Source organism: Talpa occidentalis, unplaced genomic scaffold, assembly GCF_014898055.3.
Source record: "Talpa occidentalis isolate TD23 unplaced genomic scaffold, MPIMG_talOcc4v2.1 talOcc4.6, whole genome shotgun sequence".
Lineage (NCBI taxonomy): Eukaryota > Metazoa > Chordata > Mammalia > Eulipotyphla > Talpidae > Talpa > Talpa occidentalis.
This window is the reverse complement of record NW_023604972.1, coordinates 68,728,681-68,748,200: the sequence shown is the minus strand read 5'-3', so window position 1 is coordinate 68,748,200 and position 19,520 is coordinate 68,728,681. Positions and strand designations below refer to the sequence as shown.

At 39.4% G+C, this 19,520-nt stretch overlaps 1 protein-coding gene across 7 annotated transcripts in view; it reads right to left on the bottom strand.

Moving 5' to 3' along the window:
- The window catches only part of TMEM232 (transmembrane protein 232), a 249,512-nt gene that overhangs the window by 62,963 nt on the left and 167,029 nt on the right, over positions 1 to 19,520 (bottom strand). For 2 of the 7 annotated variants that reach the window (XM_054688079.1, XM_054688080.1), the window contains one exon: positions 15,398 to 15,505. The exons of 4 other annotated variants lie outside the window; for them this stretch is intronic. In XM_054688079.1, the coding sequence (XP_054544054.1) occupies positions 15,398 to 15,505 (108 nt within the window). Of the gene's footprint in view, positions 1 to 11,858; positions 11,958 to 15,397; positions 15,506 to 19,520 lie in introns of all 7 variants that reach the window. One more of the 7 variants, XM_054688081.1, reaches the window with a different exon arrangement.

Here is a 19,520-nt window from a genome sequence, read left to right as displayed (position 1 = left end):
CACTGCTGAAACTCCTGTTAAGTATGACATTTGTTATATGTATTTCATAGCCTGTATCAAAGATGTCCTTGTGTATTCTTAGCTCCTCTCCTTCTGAGAGGAGCAGGAAAAAATTAGCAAGAAGTCCGGGTGAGGTCAATATATAGTACATAAGTTCTCCAATCTACCCATTTTTCTGGAACTCTGCAGTTTCCCCAAGCAGGCCAAATTTACATTTATGTAATTTGCTAGATCTGCATGATTAATTTGTTGAGTATGGAACCCCTGACTAAAAGGCCATATAAGCCAAGATGGAGGGAACAAGAACAGAGAATTGTTAATGAGTGAAATATTGGGTGCTTTGAACATATCAATTTTGAAACTGTAGGGGCAGGAAGGCACAGAGCAGTTTCTCTATGACCCAAGCAGAGAGGGTAAGGAGGAGAGTCCTGGAGCCCTTGGTAGCTTTTTCAGGCTTTGAGTTTACCAGGTTCACAGCAGGCAGGGGTGCCGGGTGGGCCAGGAGACTGGCAGGCGTCCCAGCCCTCAGCGAATCTTCACTCTTCCTGGGCTCTCAGGCACTCTCTCGTGGTTTCTACTTCTTTGCTGGTTCTCTTCCAGTCTCTCGCTTCTTCTCCTGGTTCTTCCCTTCCTGTCTGCTGGTGTCCCCGTGACACCACCCTTATAAGCCCAGTCTCTCAGTCCAGGTGTGCCCACTTACATATGCCCACCCCCTACTCCAGGTGCCTGCCATCAGGCTTTCATTCAGGACCGCAGGGATCCATCATCAATCCTAATGGTGGGAGGGCAGGAAAGCCTGACAATCATTTACTCTACAGAAACCTAAACCAATAATTCTTGAAATAAGCTTAATTATGTAGAGTATAAATAAGGTGTTCCCAAATGTAGATGTTCTTTTAAGCAAGAATAAAATACAGTAACATGTGATTTACTCAATAAATTATTTCCTCATAACCACTTCATTTAATTCAACGTATGAATAAAGAAATCAATGATAGGGCCTCCCCGGTGGCGCACCGGTTGAACGCTGGGTTGGGAAGCTGCCCGCAGCCTCTGCAGCGCCAGTTCAATCCCCAGCTGCTGGGCGAGGATCCCACATGGCACACAGACCTCTCCTGCCGCCCGCTGCTCCCCCCAGCAGTGTACCTCGTCATTCTGTCTGCTCTGCTTTTCTCTCTGACTCTGGTGAATTCTCTCACCCTCCCGCGCTTCTGACTGTACCCAGTGCTTGTATAAATAAATAAAGAAATCTTAAAAAAAAAAATCAATGATAGAATTATTAAAAAAAAAAAAACAGGCTGATTATTTCATTGCAAAGTTTGTGCACATCTCAATCATATGGCTTGCTAGGACCTGCATGAGTCAGAATCATCCTCAGCTGTTTAAATAAGGGAGCCTTAATATTTAAAAATATTTGTTCCACTTCCAGTTCTGGGAATAACAGAGTAGTTGTAGTGCCAGGATGGGCACAGAGCAGGTTCTCTAGATGTTTAAAGGAGAAGCCCTGAGCCCTTGGTGACTTTTTCAAGCTTTTATTAGTATCTACCAGATACACGGCAGTCAGGGGTGCTGGGGGGCCGGGAGATTGGCAGATCTCCTAGCTCCTAGTAAGTCTTTTCTCTCTCTGAGCTCTCCTGCATTCTCTTGTGGCCTCTGCTTCTCTTTTGCTCTCTTCTCTTATTATCTGGTCTCTCTTATGCTCTGCTGGCGTCCTCATGATGCCGCCCTTATAAGCCCCATCTTAACCCAGGTGTACCCACTTACATTTGCCCACACCCTACTCTAGGGGCCTGCCATCAGGCATGCATTCATGACCACAGGGATCCATCATCAATCCTAATGGTGGTAGGGCAAAAAAGCCTGATACTTTACTTACCCTACAGTAGTTTAAAGTGAAATCATAAGGTGACAAATTCTGGATAAACTATAAAAAACAACTATCTGACAGACCTGCAGAGCAATCAAAAGAAGACAAATTGAAGGAAGTTGACTCTTGAAAGAAAAAGAATGCAGCTAGTTGACGTTAACATTTTTTTGATTTCCCTTGAGGGCATACTCCTGGTCTTTCCACATTCAGAAAGGCTGTTACTCAAGCAAAAAACTCCAAGATCATTGGAGCAAGAACATTGCTTTATGAGTCAGTGGACTGCATTTGAGCTTCCAGGGTAGCTGGAAATTAACAGAGGAAATTCTAGAAAGCAGGCCACCATAAAAGACAAAGCCTGATAATATGTACACAAGCCCCCTCCAGTCCACAGATGACCTATGAACTGCATATGTACTGTTCATATGATGCTAAAGAGCAGAGATGCTGAAGAGCACAGTGCAAAGTAGCAGCTGGAGACTGAATTGTTGGGCAGAAAATTTAAGTTATGGACCATTGCAGAACATTGGTGTTTGCATACTGCTAAATATGAGAAGCTTGGCCAAAACGCTTATAGCTGATCATTAAACTCCACAAGGTCAAAATGTAGAGAATTTTTCCTAATATTTAATATGAAATAGTAACTTTAATATGAAATAGTAAAATATTGTTACACCACACTGAAATGTACTCAGATTAGATGTTTCAAATCTGCTGATAATCTTTCTTGCACTGAACACACATGCACTAGAGTTTTTATATTAGGTATATATTCAGAAAGAAGTATTTCATAAAAGATAAAGACTGTGTCTATTTTGTTTTGCTTATCTTTAAATTTTTACAAGTTTGCTTGAATTCTTATGAGTGTGGGATGCATTTTACTTGTTTTCAGCGCTTTATTCTTTGTCCTAAGGAGATTTTGGTATGTTGAGGATGCATATCTTAACAAACCATGAATATACTATTGAAAAAATATATATGACCAACACAATGTATAGATGTTATAAAATGGGGTACTAAAACATACCACATTGACCAAAACTAAGGCAGGGAAAGATGAACAGAGGGGGAGAAAAAAAATATATACAACACATAGTAAAAACATAGAAAAACTGGTAGCTCTAAATGCAACCATATCAATTTTTACATAAAGCTTAAGTAGATGAGAGATTCCAATTAAATGGCAGATAATGTCAAACTAGATTATTTTTAAAGACTAACTACAAGAGATATACTTTAAATTTAAATAAGCACAAGTAAGGAAAAGACTAGAAAAATTATAGAAATACATGTCATGAAAAAAGTAAGCATTAAAAAGGTGGTGTGGAAATGTTAATAGGAGACAAGGTAGATTGTTAGACAAGGGAGAATAGGCAAAAGAAAAGAGAGAGATGGGTCAATTTCTCACAAACTTTAAAATGATAAATGCATGTGTACTTAATAGGAGAGATCCAAAAAACACAAAGCAAATTCTAACATAATAAAAAGGAGATATAGTGAAATCTACAATTTCAATTGGAGATTTTTACAATGCTCTCTATGATACATAGAACTAGCAAAAAAATTAAAAATTAAAATTTTGAAAGAATGACCTGTGATAATAATTAAATTATCTTATGTGTTAAATTAAATTTAACTCATTAAATTTCTTATGAGTAAAAATGATAGCTATAAACCCACCATATATTTGGAAATTGAAAGGCATAGTTCTCAATAACCACGATTCACCAAAAAGAAATCACCAGTGTTGAGGTATAATTTAATAAGATTAAAAACTAAGCTCCCACTTCTGGCCCAGTTGGCAGGTTTAGGAGGCTTGACTAGATAAGAGAATTGAAAAGGTTGCCTTGGGAACAAGACCAGAAAAAACAGCCCAGCTCCAGGAAGCAGAAGCAGGGTCAGGACACATTCTCCTTCAAAGTCCAGCACCTGACACCAGATATCCCAGAAGATTAAGTGGCAGCCTATGTTAGAAAGCCCCCAAAAACAGAATTTAAAAAAGACCTTGAATCCTCTGTGCATAGACTTGTTCTGTCTTACTGAGTGCTTCTCTTAGTATAGTTCAATAAAAAATCACATTTTTCTGTTCTTTACTCTGTTTCTGGTTTTATGTAATTAATCATTATACTTCTTTATTCTTATGGCAATGTTAAATAACCATTAAGAGGGAGGGAATTATGATGGCATTTTAAGCATATTCAAAGATAAAACTTTTGAGTGCCTGTATCACAAAGTTATAAAATAACTTTTTGTGAAACTAATTTATATCAAGCCTGAGGATGAATGTAGTATAGGTGACCATTTTAAGGGTACTCATAGTAGATGTTATTTAAGGAAAGAAAAACCTTCCAGATCCCAAATAGTCCCACATGACTCAGTTGTGTTCCAGAAATTTACTCCATTAAAAATTCATTCTGTAGGGTCAATAGCTTCGGGGCCTTCAAGAGACCTCCATGAAATTTTTAGTAACTGTTGGAAGAAGAACCCTTAAGGCATTATAAACTAACATCTCTAAAATCACTGGCTGAAGGCAGCAAAGAATGCAAGAGGAGGTCATGAAAAACCAGTAGCATCAGAAGTGGGTAAGAATACTACCATATTTAACTGTTTTGCTCAGGTCTATATCTATAGTGAGGATACTGTCAAGAAGGAAAAGTTTAGTTTAGTTTTTAATAGAGTTATATTATAGCTAAGAATAATCTGAGATCCTAAGTATAAAAAGGTATTTAATATATAATAAACTATAGAATTGAAGTAACTACCAAAATGTTAATTTCGCTTTTTTACTGCTTGAAATTTTACGACAACACAAAAAGAGACATCTGCCACAGAAACACATGATGTTATTGTCATTATTGAGATGACAAACATAAGTATAAAAATAGAAATTGTGTCTAGAACATCAATTATTTCTAAATTGAATGTGTTTTGTCTTTGCTATAAATTCCTTATGAGGTATGTCTATGTATATAATTTTGAACAAATTAAATTAATATGTACATTAAAGCCAAATACCTAAAATTAAGGCCAACATCAAGAGTCTGACATTTTAGGATTATCAATAATTTAAAAATGTAAGTGTCATTTCATAAATACTATTCTAATTTTATTATTTCAGTCTCGCTGAACGAATTGATCAAACGTTGCCCTCATCAGGCCAGAAATGGTTTACTAGTGAATTTCTGCTCTCTCTGGGAGTTGAAACTATGGCTGAAAAACACGACTGAAAATGTAAACTGAAATTGTAGCCAATGATTGGGAAAAGTAGGTCCCAGCTACAACATTTTGGACATTTAGTATAAACCTAGGTCTTTTCAAGTTTTAGGTCTTAAAGATGGGATAACAGGCATAGGAGAAATGTCAATTTAATTCAGCCTTTGCACTCAGACCATGACTGTTCACTCTACACGGTAAATTTGCTCTGTTACTTCTTCCAGTGTTGAAGTGTTAAAACATTCCAGTGGGACCTCCCCGGTGGCGCAGCGGTTGAGCGCTGGGTTGCGAAGCTGCCTGCAGCCTCTGCAGCGCCGGTTCGATCCCCGGCCGCCTGCAAGGGTCCCACATGGCGTGCAGACCTCTCCTGCCGCCTGCCCGCTGCTCCCCTCAGCAGTGTACTTCGGTCCTTCTGCCTGCTCTGCTCCCCGCTCTGGCTCTGGTGGGTTCTCTCACCCTCCCGCGCTTCTGACTGTACCCAGTGCTTGTATAAATAATAAAAAGGTGAATTAAAAAAAAAAAAAACCTTCCAGTGACTTACTTTCATACTACAATAAAAGCCCTACTCAATCTAGCTTCAATGACAACTCCACCTCTTTCACTCTCCCCTTGCTTGCTACCCTGCAGACACACTGACCAATTTTTAGTTAACACACACACACACACACACACACACACAGAGTCCTCTCCTTCCCCTGGGTCTTACACTCACTGCCCCTTCTGCCTACACAATCTTTCACAAGGCAGCTCATGCTCTCCAGAAAGTTTCTACCCAAAACCATTCACTCAAAGATTTTTACAGATTTCTAAAGAGTAATTCTCCAATTTTCAATCTATCACCCACTGAACTGCTCACTGAATGGGACTTAATCTATAATTGCATTGTTTGTTAATTGATTTACCTGCTCTCTATTTTAGAGCATAAACTACATGAAGGTGGGCAGCATATTTGTCTGTTCCCCACTATATTTCCAGTGTGTACCTGACCTACAGTATATTCTCATCTCTGCTTACCTTTCTACTACTTGTATCATCCTTGCAAGGCTTAACAAAATTTGCTTCAACAGCTAGATTCTTCCATTATTCCAAGAGTCATTTTTTCTTCTTTTTTGAATTAAATGGGATGGAAGTAATGAAAGATTTTGTAAATAATTTAAAAGTAAAGGCTACAGGATTCTCTGATAGATTGACCTTAGAATGTGAGTGAAATAGATATTTATTTTTTAATCACCTTAAATTTATTGTTATCATTTTTGTAATTGTGAGACTAAGATGATTTCAAGGTCTGAGTTAATAGAAGGATGATTTTCCATTTACTGAGAAAATAATGGAATGATCAAGTTTGGGTCAGAGGGAGAAAAATAAATTTTAGATATATTAAATCTGAGGTGTATATAAAACTATGTAATTGAAAATAAAATGTAGATGGATTATAAACCTGAATGAGAATTCAAAGAGAAAATTAGGCTCCTAAAAGACCAAGAGACCAACACAAAAATGCTTATCTTTTGAACTTCACTAACTTCACTTAGTTGAATTATTTCATGTTTTATCCTGATGCTTTAGCCATATGCACCTACAGCCTACTTTACTCAGATTTCCCAAGAATGAAATTATGTGGGATAAATCTGGCCAAGATCTTCACTCTCCATAAGCCCATTCTTCTAGTTCTATAATACAAAATGCAGAGCAGGCCTTAAAGTTTTCTGCTGAATGCGCAGCAAATGTTTTTCCTTCACCTATCTAATGCTACAAAAAACATGAATCTATGTAGTTGTCAAATGACTGAGCACTAAATGGAGCTGTGATTTTTTTTAAGACGGAAATGATGCCCTTGACTCTTCTGTACCCAAAGAAATGACTATTAAAATTGTATGATGCATGGGATAATTGATCCTTTATGCTTCAATATTTTCTTTCATTTCCTGTTTGTTGTTAGCAAATCATACAATGTATTTCTTGGAGTATCATGGTAAATCAGTTATATACTGAATAGAGAATTCAAAGGGAAAATTACACAAGTTGTAGACATGAAACAAGATGTATTATGTAGCTATATATGAAAATAACCATCTGTCTACTTTTAAATATAATAGCCACATTAGATACTGACATTTTAATTATTATAGAATTTTTGTACTAATTTAAATCTCATAATGGAACATTTTATTATCATTTTAAAGACTCTCCTTTGAGATGTAGAACTATGGGAAATAAATAAATAAATAAATGCACATTTTAATATCACTGCTTGAGCAAAGAAAGGTGGTTTTTCATAATTTTAAAATGCTTTGTTTTCAAAAAGAGATGTTGTAATAGGGAGAGCATAGCTGTAGCATCAAAGATACTCAAAAAATGCCAGAAAATTAAAACTAGGCATTTTTTTTCATGTAAGAATTCCTGATGCTGTGGGAGTCCCTGCCATGATCCCCAGCAGCCTGATGATCCACATCTAGGAAGGAATCAAAGGAGTCCCTGTCGATGGACCCTAGCAGCCTAGGGCCCACAGAAAGTGGGCCCAGAAGTCTGAGGCGCACCACTGACAGGTCCCAGAAGAACAAACACCCAGCAAGACCACTGACGCACTGGTAGGAATGACCAGAAATCCTGTCCACAGGCCCCAGCTGAATAGATGCCTGCCCAGACACACACACCCTAAACAATCCAACAGCAAACAATGGAGAGAAAGAAAAATACAAATGGTCAAGCATGCCTATGAGGAACAATACACCAAAGATAGAACACCAATCTTTGGTGGTGCAAGGGGTTAAGCACAGCACTAGGAAGCTATCTGCAGCCTCTATAGCACTATTTCAATCCCCAGCCAGCCAGGAAGATGCCCACATGGCACAACAGACCTCTCCTGACTCGCCCACTGCTCCCCTCAGCAGTGTCTTTCAGTCTGTCCGCCTGTTCTGCTACCCTCTCTGTCTCTGGTGAATCCTCTCACGCTGCCTGTACCCCAGTTTTTGTATGCATAAATAAATCTTTTTTTTTTAAAAAAAGAAATAATAGGGCCTCCCCTGGTGGCGCAGCGGTTAAGCACTAAGCTGCAAAGCTGTCCGCAGCCTCTGCAGCGCTGGTTCGATCCCCGGCCACTGGGCGAGGGTCCCACATGGCACACTGATCTCTCCTGCCACCCGCTGCTCCCCTCAGCAGTGTATTTCGTCAGTCTGCCTGTTCTGTTCCCTGCTCTGGCTCTGGTGAATTCTCTCATCCTCCCGCCCTTCTGGTTGTACCCAGTGCTTGTATAAATAAATAAATAAATAAATAAATAAATAAATAATTCTTAAAAAAGAAATAATAGCAATCTTTATAACACAACAGCACTGACACAAAGAACATTTTTCTTCTTGTCAGATGAAGAATTTAAAATTGTCATAATTAAGAAAGTTAAAGAATTTGAACAACACAAACAAAACTCAGAAAAACAGATCAGAGAATACAAGATGATGCAGGAAAAGAAAAGAAATCCATGAGAAACATAATCAGCAAACCGAAAATAGATATTAAAACTTTAAATAAGAAAGTAAACAGCAGGATGTAAAAAGATCAATGGATGAGGTTAAAAAATAAAAAAATCAGAGCAGTGGGTCCCAGGAAAGTGCAGGACTGACTGCAAGGCTGTTGGAAGCCAGCAACCCCGCACCTCCCTTTCAGAGGTGATTAAAGGCAGAGGAAGGGCTCCCCCGTCAAGGTGAACAGTGGGTCCCAAGAAAGTAAAGACCTGCCTGAAGGCTGTTGAAGGCTGGAAACTCCATACCCCCTTTACAGAACTGAGTGAAGTGAGAAGGGAGGCTCTGAAGAAAATGTTAAGATGTGATTGCAGGGAAAGAGACCAGCAGCATACAGAGACTCGGTGATCTTCAGGGACAGCACCCATCAACCCAACCACAGCATTACTATCCTTGTGAAGTCTGGTGTCATGGCACTGGACTTGATCTGGCCACCAAAACCTGGTGTCCCAGTAGGAGCACCCCAAAGAGATGCCTGCCAGTACCAGTGGTGCAGTGGCCTGGCACATAGAACAAATTGAAAAACAAATAACAGGGAGAAGGAAAAACACAAATAACCAAGCAAGCCCTCTGAGGAAGGACACACCACAAAAGAAAATCAGCCCTCAGAACACAAGAACAGGGCCTCCCCTGGTGGCGCAGTGGTTAAGTTCTGGGCTGCAAAGCTGCCCACAGCCTCTGCAGCACCAGTTCAATCCCCAGCCACTGGCGAGCGTCCCACATGGCACTACAGACCTCTCCTGCCCCGCCTACTGCTCCCCTCAGCAGTGTATTTCATCAGTCTGCCTGTTTTGCTCCCCACTCTGGCTCTGGTAAATTCTCTCACCCTCCCGCACTTCTGACTATACCCAGTACTTGTATAAATACATAAATAAATAAATCTTTAAAAAAAATAAAAGGAACACAACAATGACATGGAAGAACTTCTCTGCCTGACAGAGAATTTAGAATCACCATGACTAAAAAACATAAATAAGATGAAAAGGAAAAGGATGATATTGAGAAATATAGTTAATAAACTGAAGAATGAAATAGAAGGAAGTGAAGGGAATGCAGGTTAATAAAAGATTACTGCAGGAACTAAAGAACTCTGGGAAAAGTAACAAAAACAGAATTGATAAAATGAATGAATAATCAGTACTCTCAAAGATACTGATATAAAAAGAAGCAAAACCAAAAAGGAAAGTGAAGTACAAAGGAAAAAGAATGAAGAAACACTTCAAGCACTATCTGACACAATGAGAAAAGGAAATATAAGACTTATATGAATCCAGACCTCCGTGGTGGTGCAAGGGGTTAAGACCCTACTTATGAAGCTATCCACAGCTACTGCATCACAAGTTCTATGCCTGGCAAGGGAGATACCCACATGGCACAGCAGACCTCTTCTGTCTCACCTGCTGCGCCCCTCAGCTGTTCTGTTCCCCACTCTGTCTCTGGTGAATCCTCTTACCCCCCCCATACCTCTCACCTATACCCCAGTTCTGGCATGCATAAATAAGTCAATCTTTAAAAAAAAAAAAAAAAAGTTACAGGAATCCCAGAAAGTGAGGAGAGGCACAAAGAAATCGAGAAACTATTCAAGGAGAAAATCAAAAAGAACATCCCAAGCATGAATGGAGATAAAAAATAGACATACAAGAAGCTAGAAGAACACCAGAAACATCTGAGAAAGAAACAGATTTGCATTAAAAAGATAAATAAGCCTCCTCCACCACCACCACTGCAACATAACATTAGTGAGGGAGAAAAAGGTCAGCTTAATATCTGTTATGTGGTATAGCAAATAAATGTTTAGTCTTTTGCATACCTGGACCATAAAAGACTAGTAAGTCACAGTTTTGGCAGTCTTGGAAGGAAACATATCACTATTGCAGAGTCACTGAGGGTGAAATTGGCTCAGGACAATAAACATCTCTATGTTTCAGTGATAAGGAAATTCAAAGAATTAAATGTGCATATATGAACTGGGCATACAAATAGGCAGCGCTAACCTGGTTCTTTAATCTCTTATTGTCCTTTCTCTCATTACCAAACCCCACCCCCTGCTCAAATCTGGTAGATATTTTAGTGGAATAATAAAATGGTTTCATTTTCTGTAATTATGTAAATCTAAGCATGCCTGTTTTAGCATACCTGGAGTCCTTCAGAACTACTTTTTCCCCCCAACTATGATCAGGGTGAACAATTCAGGTTAGCAGATCATATTGTATTGCTTCCCCTGTCCCACTAACCATTATGATCACTGCAAGTGCTAGTTGCCAGATAGGAGCTGGGAGTCCATTCCCTCCTGTGAGGAGGCCAACCAGCCCATGCTGTCATTGGTTTCAAGAGCCATTCAGGGGCCTCTACCACCACCAGGTCTCCCTGATGGTGCAAGGGGTTAAGCACCACACTATGAAGCAATTTGTGGCCTCTGCAGCATGAGTTCGATCCCAGGCTGGCCAGGAAGCTACCCACATGGCACAGCAGACTGCTCCTGACTCACCCACTGCTTCCCTCAGCTGTGTATTTTGGCCACTCTGCCTGTTCTGCTCCCTACTCTGTCTTTGGTGGATCCTCTCACCCCCCATATCTCTGGCCTGTACCCCAGCTCTTGTATGCATAAATAAATAAATCTTAAAAACAAACAAACAAACAAAAAGAGCCATTCACACAAGAGTCATAGGCGTCATTTGGCCCAATGACTTTCTTGTATTTGAGGAAACTAAATTTTCACAGGATTGTTATAGGTTTCCTGGATCACTTAGGGGGTAAGTGACAATAGAGCAGACTTGGGACAAGAACCCAAGATTTCTCCACTCCCAAAATGGTTCCATATTTTGAAAACTCCCATGTTCATGGAGATGTAGCAACACTCTAAGGAATGAACACTCTTCCCAGGTTGTATGAACTAACTAAAATTATGTTAAATTTCTTTAGCCAAAATCTTCAGGAATACTTTTTTTTTCCACTGAAAAAATATTGTTGATTGACTGCTTAATTATTTTATTACATCATTGTTAATTTTGTGCTGTATTTGATATCTTCCTCAGGTGTTGTCCCCATAGTACTCCCGCCACCAAAGGACCAGTGATCCATCACTACAGTCTCTTGTGCTCTTCCTCCCCTGATCTGACTGCTCTACCTTCTTCTCCTCTGCTGTAAGTCCCAGATCTATGGTCAGCTTGTAGGTTTTGTCTTTTTTTCCTGACACTTTTGGTTGGTTTCTCTATATTTCACATATAAGTGAAACCATTCAATTGCTCTTTTTCCATCTGACTTACTTCGCTTAGCGTAATCCTTTCCAACTCCATCCATGTTGCTGCAAATGTTGTGAGTTTATTCTCTTCAGTTTCATGGAAACAATGGAATAGATTTCAGAGCTGTAAAATAAACCCATTCCAAAAAATATTACAAGAAGCCCTAAAGCCAAAATCAACAGAGGAATGAATAGGAAGAACAGAATAAGGTAAGGAATAGAATCACACACACATACACACACAAAATAGCAAATACAGATGCCAAATCTATCAATATTAACTCTAAATGTAAATGGACTAAACTCATCAAGACACAGAGTAGCAGGCTGGATTAAAAAATAAAATCCAGGGCCTCCCCTGGTGGCGCAGAAGTTGAGTGCTGGCCTGCGAAGCTGCCCGCAGCTCTGCAGTGCTGGTTCGATCCCTGGCCACCAGCGAGGGTCCCACATGGCACGCAGACCTTTCCTGTCATGCCCGCTGCTCCCCTCAGCAGTGTATTTCATCAGTCTGCCTGTTCTGTTCCTCGCTCTGGCTCTGAATGAATTCTCTCACCCTCCTGCACTTCTGACTGTACCCAGTGCTTGTATAAATAAAAATAAAATAAAATCTTTTAAAAAATAATAAAATCTGAACTTCTGCTCTCCCAGAAAACACATTTAACTACAAAAGATAAACATAGACTGAAAGTATAAGGTTGGAAAACAATCCTACAAGCAAATGGATCAAAAAAGTCGGTAGGAACAACTATACTTTTATCTAATGAAATAGACTTCAAACTAAAAAAGGTGAAAAAAAAAATAGATGGACACTACATTATAATTAAGGGGAGAAGATATAACAGGAAGATATAACACTTATCAATATATACTGACCAAATAAAGGAGCACCAAATATATCAATTATTTTCATCTCTGAAAACAGAGAAAATAGATACGTAGTAGAAGACTTCAACACACTACTCTTTCCAATGGGCATAACAATGAGACAAAAAATAAACAAGGACACCAGAGCCCTAAACAAAGACCTATATACCATGGGCTTAAAAGACATTTTTTTTTGGTTCTTTTTTTTTAAGATTTATTTATTTATTTATACAAGCACTGGGTACAGTCAGAAGCGCGGGAGGGCGAGAGAATTCACCAGAGCCAGAGCAGTTTACAGAACAGGCAGAAGGACTGAAGTACACTGCTGAGGGGAGCATCAAGCATGGCAGGAGAGGTCTGTGTGCCATGTGGGACTCAAGCCAGCCACCAGGAATCGAACCAGCGCTGCAGAGGCTGCGGGCAGCTTTGCAGTCTAGCACTCAACCACTGCGCCACCAGGGGAGGCCCAGGCTTAGTAGACATTTATAGAACACTCCACCCAAAACAATGCGAGCACACATTTATCTCAAGTGCACATGGATCATTCTCCAAGATTGATCACATATTGGGCCACAAGACAAACATCAACAGATACACTAAGATCAAAACAAGGACACACTAGCCCTAGACAAAGATCTAAATTACATGGGCCTAACAGACATTTTAGGACACTGCACTCCCCCCCCCAAATAAATGAATTCACTTTTATCTCAAGTGCACACAGATCATTATCCAAAATCTACCATATACTGGATCACAAGACAAATATCAACAAAGACATTTTATAAGAAAAGCTATAAAACACTGTTAAAAGAAATAGAAGACTCAAAAACTGGAAAAATATACCCTGCTCATGGGTTGGAAGTATCAATATTGTCAAAATGGCCATCATACCGAAAGCAAATTACAGATTCAATGCAATCCTAATAAGAATCCCAGTGGCACTCTGCAAAGAAATTGAACAAATATTTCTGAAATTTATATGAAACCACACACACACACACACACTCACACAAAGAAAAACACCCCTGAATATCCAAATCTCTCCTGGCTATCTCTCCTCTCCAGACTAAGAGGAAAAAAGTTTAAGTATCACACTTGCAATTTCAAACTGTACTATGAAGCCATAATAGTTAAAACAGCATGTTCTGGAACAAAACAGACATACAGAAAAATGGAATAGATTTCAGAGCTGTTGAAATAAACCACACATCTATGGACAATTAATATACAAAAGGGAGCAAAGTTTATACACTGGAACAAGGAAAGCCTCTTCAATAAAAGATTCTAGGAAAATTGTAAATCCACAAGCAAAAAATGAAAAAAAAGAAACAAACTAGACCACTATCTCAAGCCATACATGGAAATCAAGTCAAAATTGATAAAGGACTTGGATATAAGATATGCAATTGCAAAATGCATAAAAGGTAAAACACTCCATGACAAACTTCAGAAACATGTTTGAGGACTTGTCTCCATTAGCAAGAAAAGTAAAGGAGACTGTAAACAGATGGGAGTACATCAAACAAAAACACTTCTATACAGCAAAAAAAGACAGCAACCACAATGAAGAGACACCCTACTGAACGGGAGAAAATATTGGCACACCATACATTTGATCAGGGACTGCTATCTATATAGTGCTATCTATATAGATCTATAAAGTGCTTATGTAGCTCAACAAAACCAAAGCAAACAACCCAATTCAAACATGGGCAGAAGAGCTAAAAAGACATTTCTCCAAAAAAATCCAGATTGCCACAGGCATGTGAAAAAAAAATGTTCAACATCACTTATTATCAGAGAAATGCACCTCAAACCACAATGAGATACTACCTCACACCTGTGAGAATGGTCCATGTCCAAAAAAAAAGAAAAAAAAAAGAGAGAGAAGAAAACAAAGAATTGCTGGTGAGGAGGTGGCAGAAAAGGAACTTTTAGACTGCTGGTGGGAATGCAAACTGGTCCAGCCATTATGGGAAGCTGTGTGGAGGGTCCTCAACACACTAAATATGGATCTACCACATGACCCAATGATACCACTCCTAGGAATCTACCCAAAGGACACAAAGAAAATTCAAAAGAAAACCTGTACTCCATTTGTTTACTTCAGCATTATTTATAATAGTGAAGGTATGGAAATAACCCAAATGCCCCAAAATAGATGAATGGATCAAGAAGATGTGGTATAAGGCCTCCCTGGAGGCACAAGGGGCTGTGTCACCACTATGAAGCCATCCACAACTACTGCAGCCCAAGTTCGATCCCCAGCCAGGGGGGTGACCCACATGGTGCAGCATACCTCTCCTGTCTCACCCGCTGTCCCCATCAACAGTGCGTTTCAGTCAGTACACCTGTTCTGTTCTTCACTCAGTCTCTGATGAATCCTCTCACCCCTGTATCTCTGGCTTGTATCCCAGTTCTTGCATGCATAGATAAATAAATCTTTTAAAAAAATTTAAAAAAGAACATATAGTACATATATACACAATGGAATACTACTCTGAAACTGAAGAGAATAAACTCACAACATTTGCAGCAACATGGATGGAGTTGGAAAGGATTACGCTAAGCGAAGTAAGTCAGATGGAAAAAGAGCAATTGAATGGTTTCACTTATATGTGAAATATAGAGAAACCAACCAAAAGTGTCAGGAAAAAAAGACAAAACCTACAAGCTGACCATAGATCTGGGACTTACAGCAGAGGAGAAGAAGGTAGAGCAGTCAGATCAGGGGAGGAAGAGCACAAGAGACTGTAGTGATGGATCACTGGTCCTTTGGTGGCGGGAGTACTATGGGGACAACACCTGAGGAAGATATCAAATACAGCACAAAATTAACAATGATGTAATAAAATAATTAAGCAGTCAATCAACAATATTTTTTCAGTGGAAAAAAAAAGTATTCCTGAAGATTTTGGCTAAAGAAATTTAACATAATTTTAGTTAGTTCATACAACCTGGGAAGAGTGTTCATTCCTTAGAGTGTTGCTACATCTCCATGAACATGGGAGTTTTCAAAATATGGAACCATTTTGGGAGTGGAGAAATCTTGGGTTCTTGTCCCAAGTCTGCTCTATTGTCACTTACCCCCTAAGTGATCCAGGAAACCTATAACAATCCTGTGAAAATTTAGTTTCCTCAAATACAAGAAAGTCATTGGGCCAAATGACGCCTATGACTCTTGTGTGAATGGCTCTTTTTGTTTGTTTGTTTGTTTTTAAGATTTATTTATTTATGCATACAAGAGCTGGGGTACAGGCCAGAGATATGGGGGGTGAGAGGATCCACCAAAGACAGAGTAGGGAGCAGAACAGGCAGAGTGGCCAAAATACACAGCTGAGGGAAGCAGTGGGTGAGTCAGGAGCAGTCTGCTGTGCCATGTGGGTAGCTTCCTGGCCAGCCTGGGATCGAACTCATGCTGCAGAGGCCACAAATTGCTTCATAGTGTGGTGCTTAACCCCTTGCACCATCAGGGAGACCTGGTGGTGGTAGAGGCCCCTGAATGGCTCTTGAAACCAATGACAGCATGGGCTGGTTGGCCTCCTCACAGGAGGGAATGGACTCCCAGCTCCTATCTGGCAACTAGCACTTGCAGTGATCATAATGGTTAGTGGGACAGGGGAAGCAATACAATATGATCTGCTAACCTGAATTGTTCACCCTGATCATAGTTGGGGGGAAAAAGTAGTTCTGAAGGACTCCAGGTATGCTAAAACAGGCATGCTTAGATTTACATAATTACAGAAAATGAAACCATTTTATTATTCCACTAAAATATCTACCAGATTTGAGCAGGGGGTGGGGTTTGGTAATGAGAGAAAGGACAATAAGAGATTAAAGAACCAGGTTAGCGCTGCCTATTTGTATGCCCAGTTCATATATGCACATTTAATTCTTTGAATTTCCTTATCACTGAAACATAGAGATGTTTATTGTCCTGAGCCAATTTCACCCTCAGTGACTCTGCAATAGTGATATGTTTCCTTCCAAGACTGCCAAAACTGTGACTTACTAGTCTTTTATGGTCCAGGTATGCAAAAGACTAAACATTTATTTGCTATACCACATAACAGATATTAAGCTGACCTTTTTCTCCCTCACTAATGTTATGTTGCAGTGGTGGTGGTGGAGGAGGCTTATTTATCTTTTTAATGCAAATCTGTTTCTTTCTCAGATTGTTAAGTCTATTTTTAAAATCTACTTGAACTTGAACATAATATATTTTATGGACAATTTCCCTCCTCACCATTTTACTCCCCAATAAAACCCAAGTGCAAGTAGACTGAGAAAACAGAATTAGAGGTGGCTGCTCATACTCCGGAGGGAAAGTGTGGCACATATCCCACTGTTGTGACTCACTGAGACAGCCAGAGGATCATTCAAGTCCTAAAGAGAATTTTAAGGGTCTGAATTACCCACTTTCGATGTCTACATCTGTCAAATTAACTGCCCTCTTGTCTAATTCTTATTCATGGGGTAACATATAGCTATAATTAAACATGAAATATATGGGGTCAATTTCTAATAGTAAGACTTGCTCAGCGACAGAGCATGTGAAAACTGAGTAATTTCCATTTCTAATGACTGGAAACTCCATTGAGTCATGGTTGGATTAGATGCATCCTTGACTGTGGGATGGAAAGAGAAAATGTCTTCTAAAAGACTTTAGTGTTTTCATTAACTTAAGCATATTCTTTCCTAAATGTATTGTGTTCTGTCTATATATCCTCTCAAAATGCAATTACATTTTTCTTTTTCATATTTTTCAGCCAAATTTTCACTACCTTGTGCCTATAATTATTCTGGAAATACATGACATAGTGGAATAAAACTGAAATACAGGACTACAATGTCTGCCAAGTGAACCAGGATGGGAGAAACTTAGAGTCACACCACTTACTGAATCAAACTAGATTCATGCGTTATATCAGTGGATGTTCGGGATATTCTAGCAACACGAATTTATAGAGATTTTTATAACATTGAAATTATTATTCAAGCAGTATAGGAATCCACCAAGAGCGGTTGGGGAGGAACCTGTGCGTTATTCCATGCACCTTTTTTCTCTGTTTATATGCACACATTTGTCATAAGCTCTCCTTCTTTGTTATCTGTCTGCTTAACATGTGACCCATTCTTTAGCTAACTGTGTTTAGATCACTCTGTATTGAAAGTGCTGTGCAATGCTGAGTACAGCTAGGATGAATGCAGATTTAGGAAGCTCTTCCAAAATGAAACTGCTTTTTGCTGCTCCTGCTGTGCACCTCTTTTACCATCACTGTGGCATACACTGAGAAGTGATGCATAAACCTGGAAAGTCTACAGTCTAGGCTAATTCAATTCATATCTGACTAAAACACCCCAGAGAGCAAATGCACACTATTAACAGAGAGGTGCTGTCCCAAGTCCCCAGAGTTGGGTTAATTGTCCAGCCTGAGTCCATGTTCTGTGTTACTCCATAGGCCCATCTCTCTCACCCAGACGTGGTTTTATCAAGAAAGTTCTCTGAATGCCAAGTGGAATTCATTATTTATTGTCTTCCTATATTTATCTGTGTACAGAATGTGAAAGGTATAGGTATAAGACCCATGGGCCTCCCTGGTGGCGCAGCAGTTGAACGCTGGGCTGCGAAGCTGCCAGCAGCCTCTGCAGCGCCGGTTCGATCCACGGCCATTGGGCGAGGGTCCCACACCGTCCCGCTCTTCTGACTATACACACTGCTTGTATAAATAAATGAATAAATAAATATATAAATAAATACCCATGGGCATTTGGGAACCTGGAAGAATAAATAAATACATAAGCTTTTTTTTTTTTTTAAATGCTTGGAATTTAGAGGATTCCTAAAAATCACTACTGGCTGCAACACATCTATTTACAGCCCAGAAAGAAAAGAAGTAAGTGAAATTATTATAAGTATTTTTTTTTGGCTTCGATTCATTTATCACACACACTCCTTGCTTGATATCAATATGCCCCATATCTCTCCCTTTTAAAATAAACCTGGCTATAGAATATTGACTTTAAGAAATGACCAGGCATAGGGCCTCCCAGGGAGGGAGCACCACACTGTGAAGCTGTCCTCAGACTCTGCAGCGTGGGTTCGATCCCAGCCGGCTGGCGAGAATCCCACATGGCACAGCAGACCTCTCCTGTCTCACCTGCTGCTCCCCTCAGCAGTGTATTTCATCAGTCTGCCTGTTCTGTTCCCCATTCTGTCTCTGGTGAATCCTCTCACCCTCCCGCATATCTGTCCTGTACCCCGGTTCTTGTATAAATAAATGAATCTTTAAAAAATATATGCTAATAGGTGAGTGATTTTTCAACCAGTGGTGCTTAGACTATGTGACAATACCAGCTTGCTAATATTAATGGTTTAGTAAATTTACATTATTTAAGATAGGCTTTTTTATTCAAATAGCTTAATGTTAGGGAAAAAAACAGAAAGGGGAGTATTTGGCATTAGTTCTACCTGGACAAGACTCAGATTGGTGAACTATTGTGAATATTTCAGTGACATGTCACTTCTGATATGACGGATACTTAGCAATTACTGATCTTATATTGCAGTAACAGAGCTGGCATTGAAAGTGGAAACTGGAGTGATAAATGGAAATGACAATTTATTGAAGTTATAAAGCCTAATTAGTGTTGGATGTAGATGCACCCTTTTAAGAAAGAGGTTGATGATGAAAGGAAAAAAAAGTCCAAGTGAAAAGGTAATTTAGAATGTGAAATTAACCTTTTGGGAAGAAAGACATACTTGAGGTACACAACAAAGTTATAAACAAATGCAGAAATCCTACAAACTTAGCAGCAA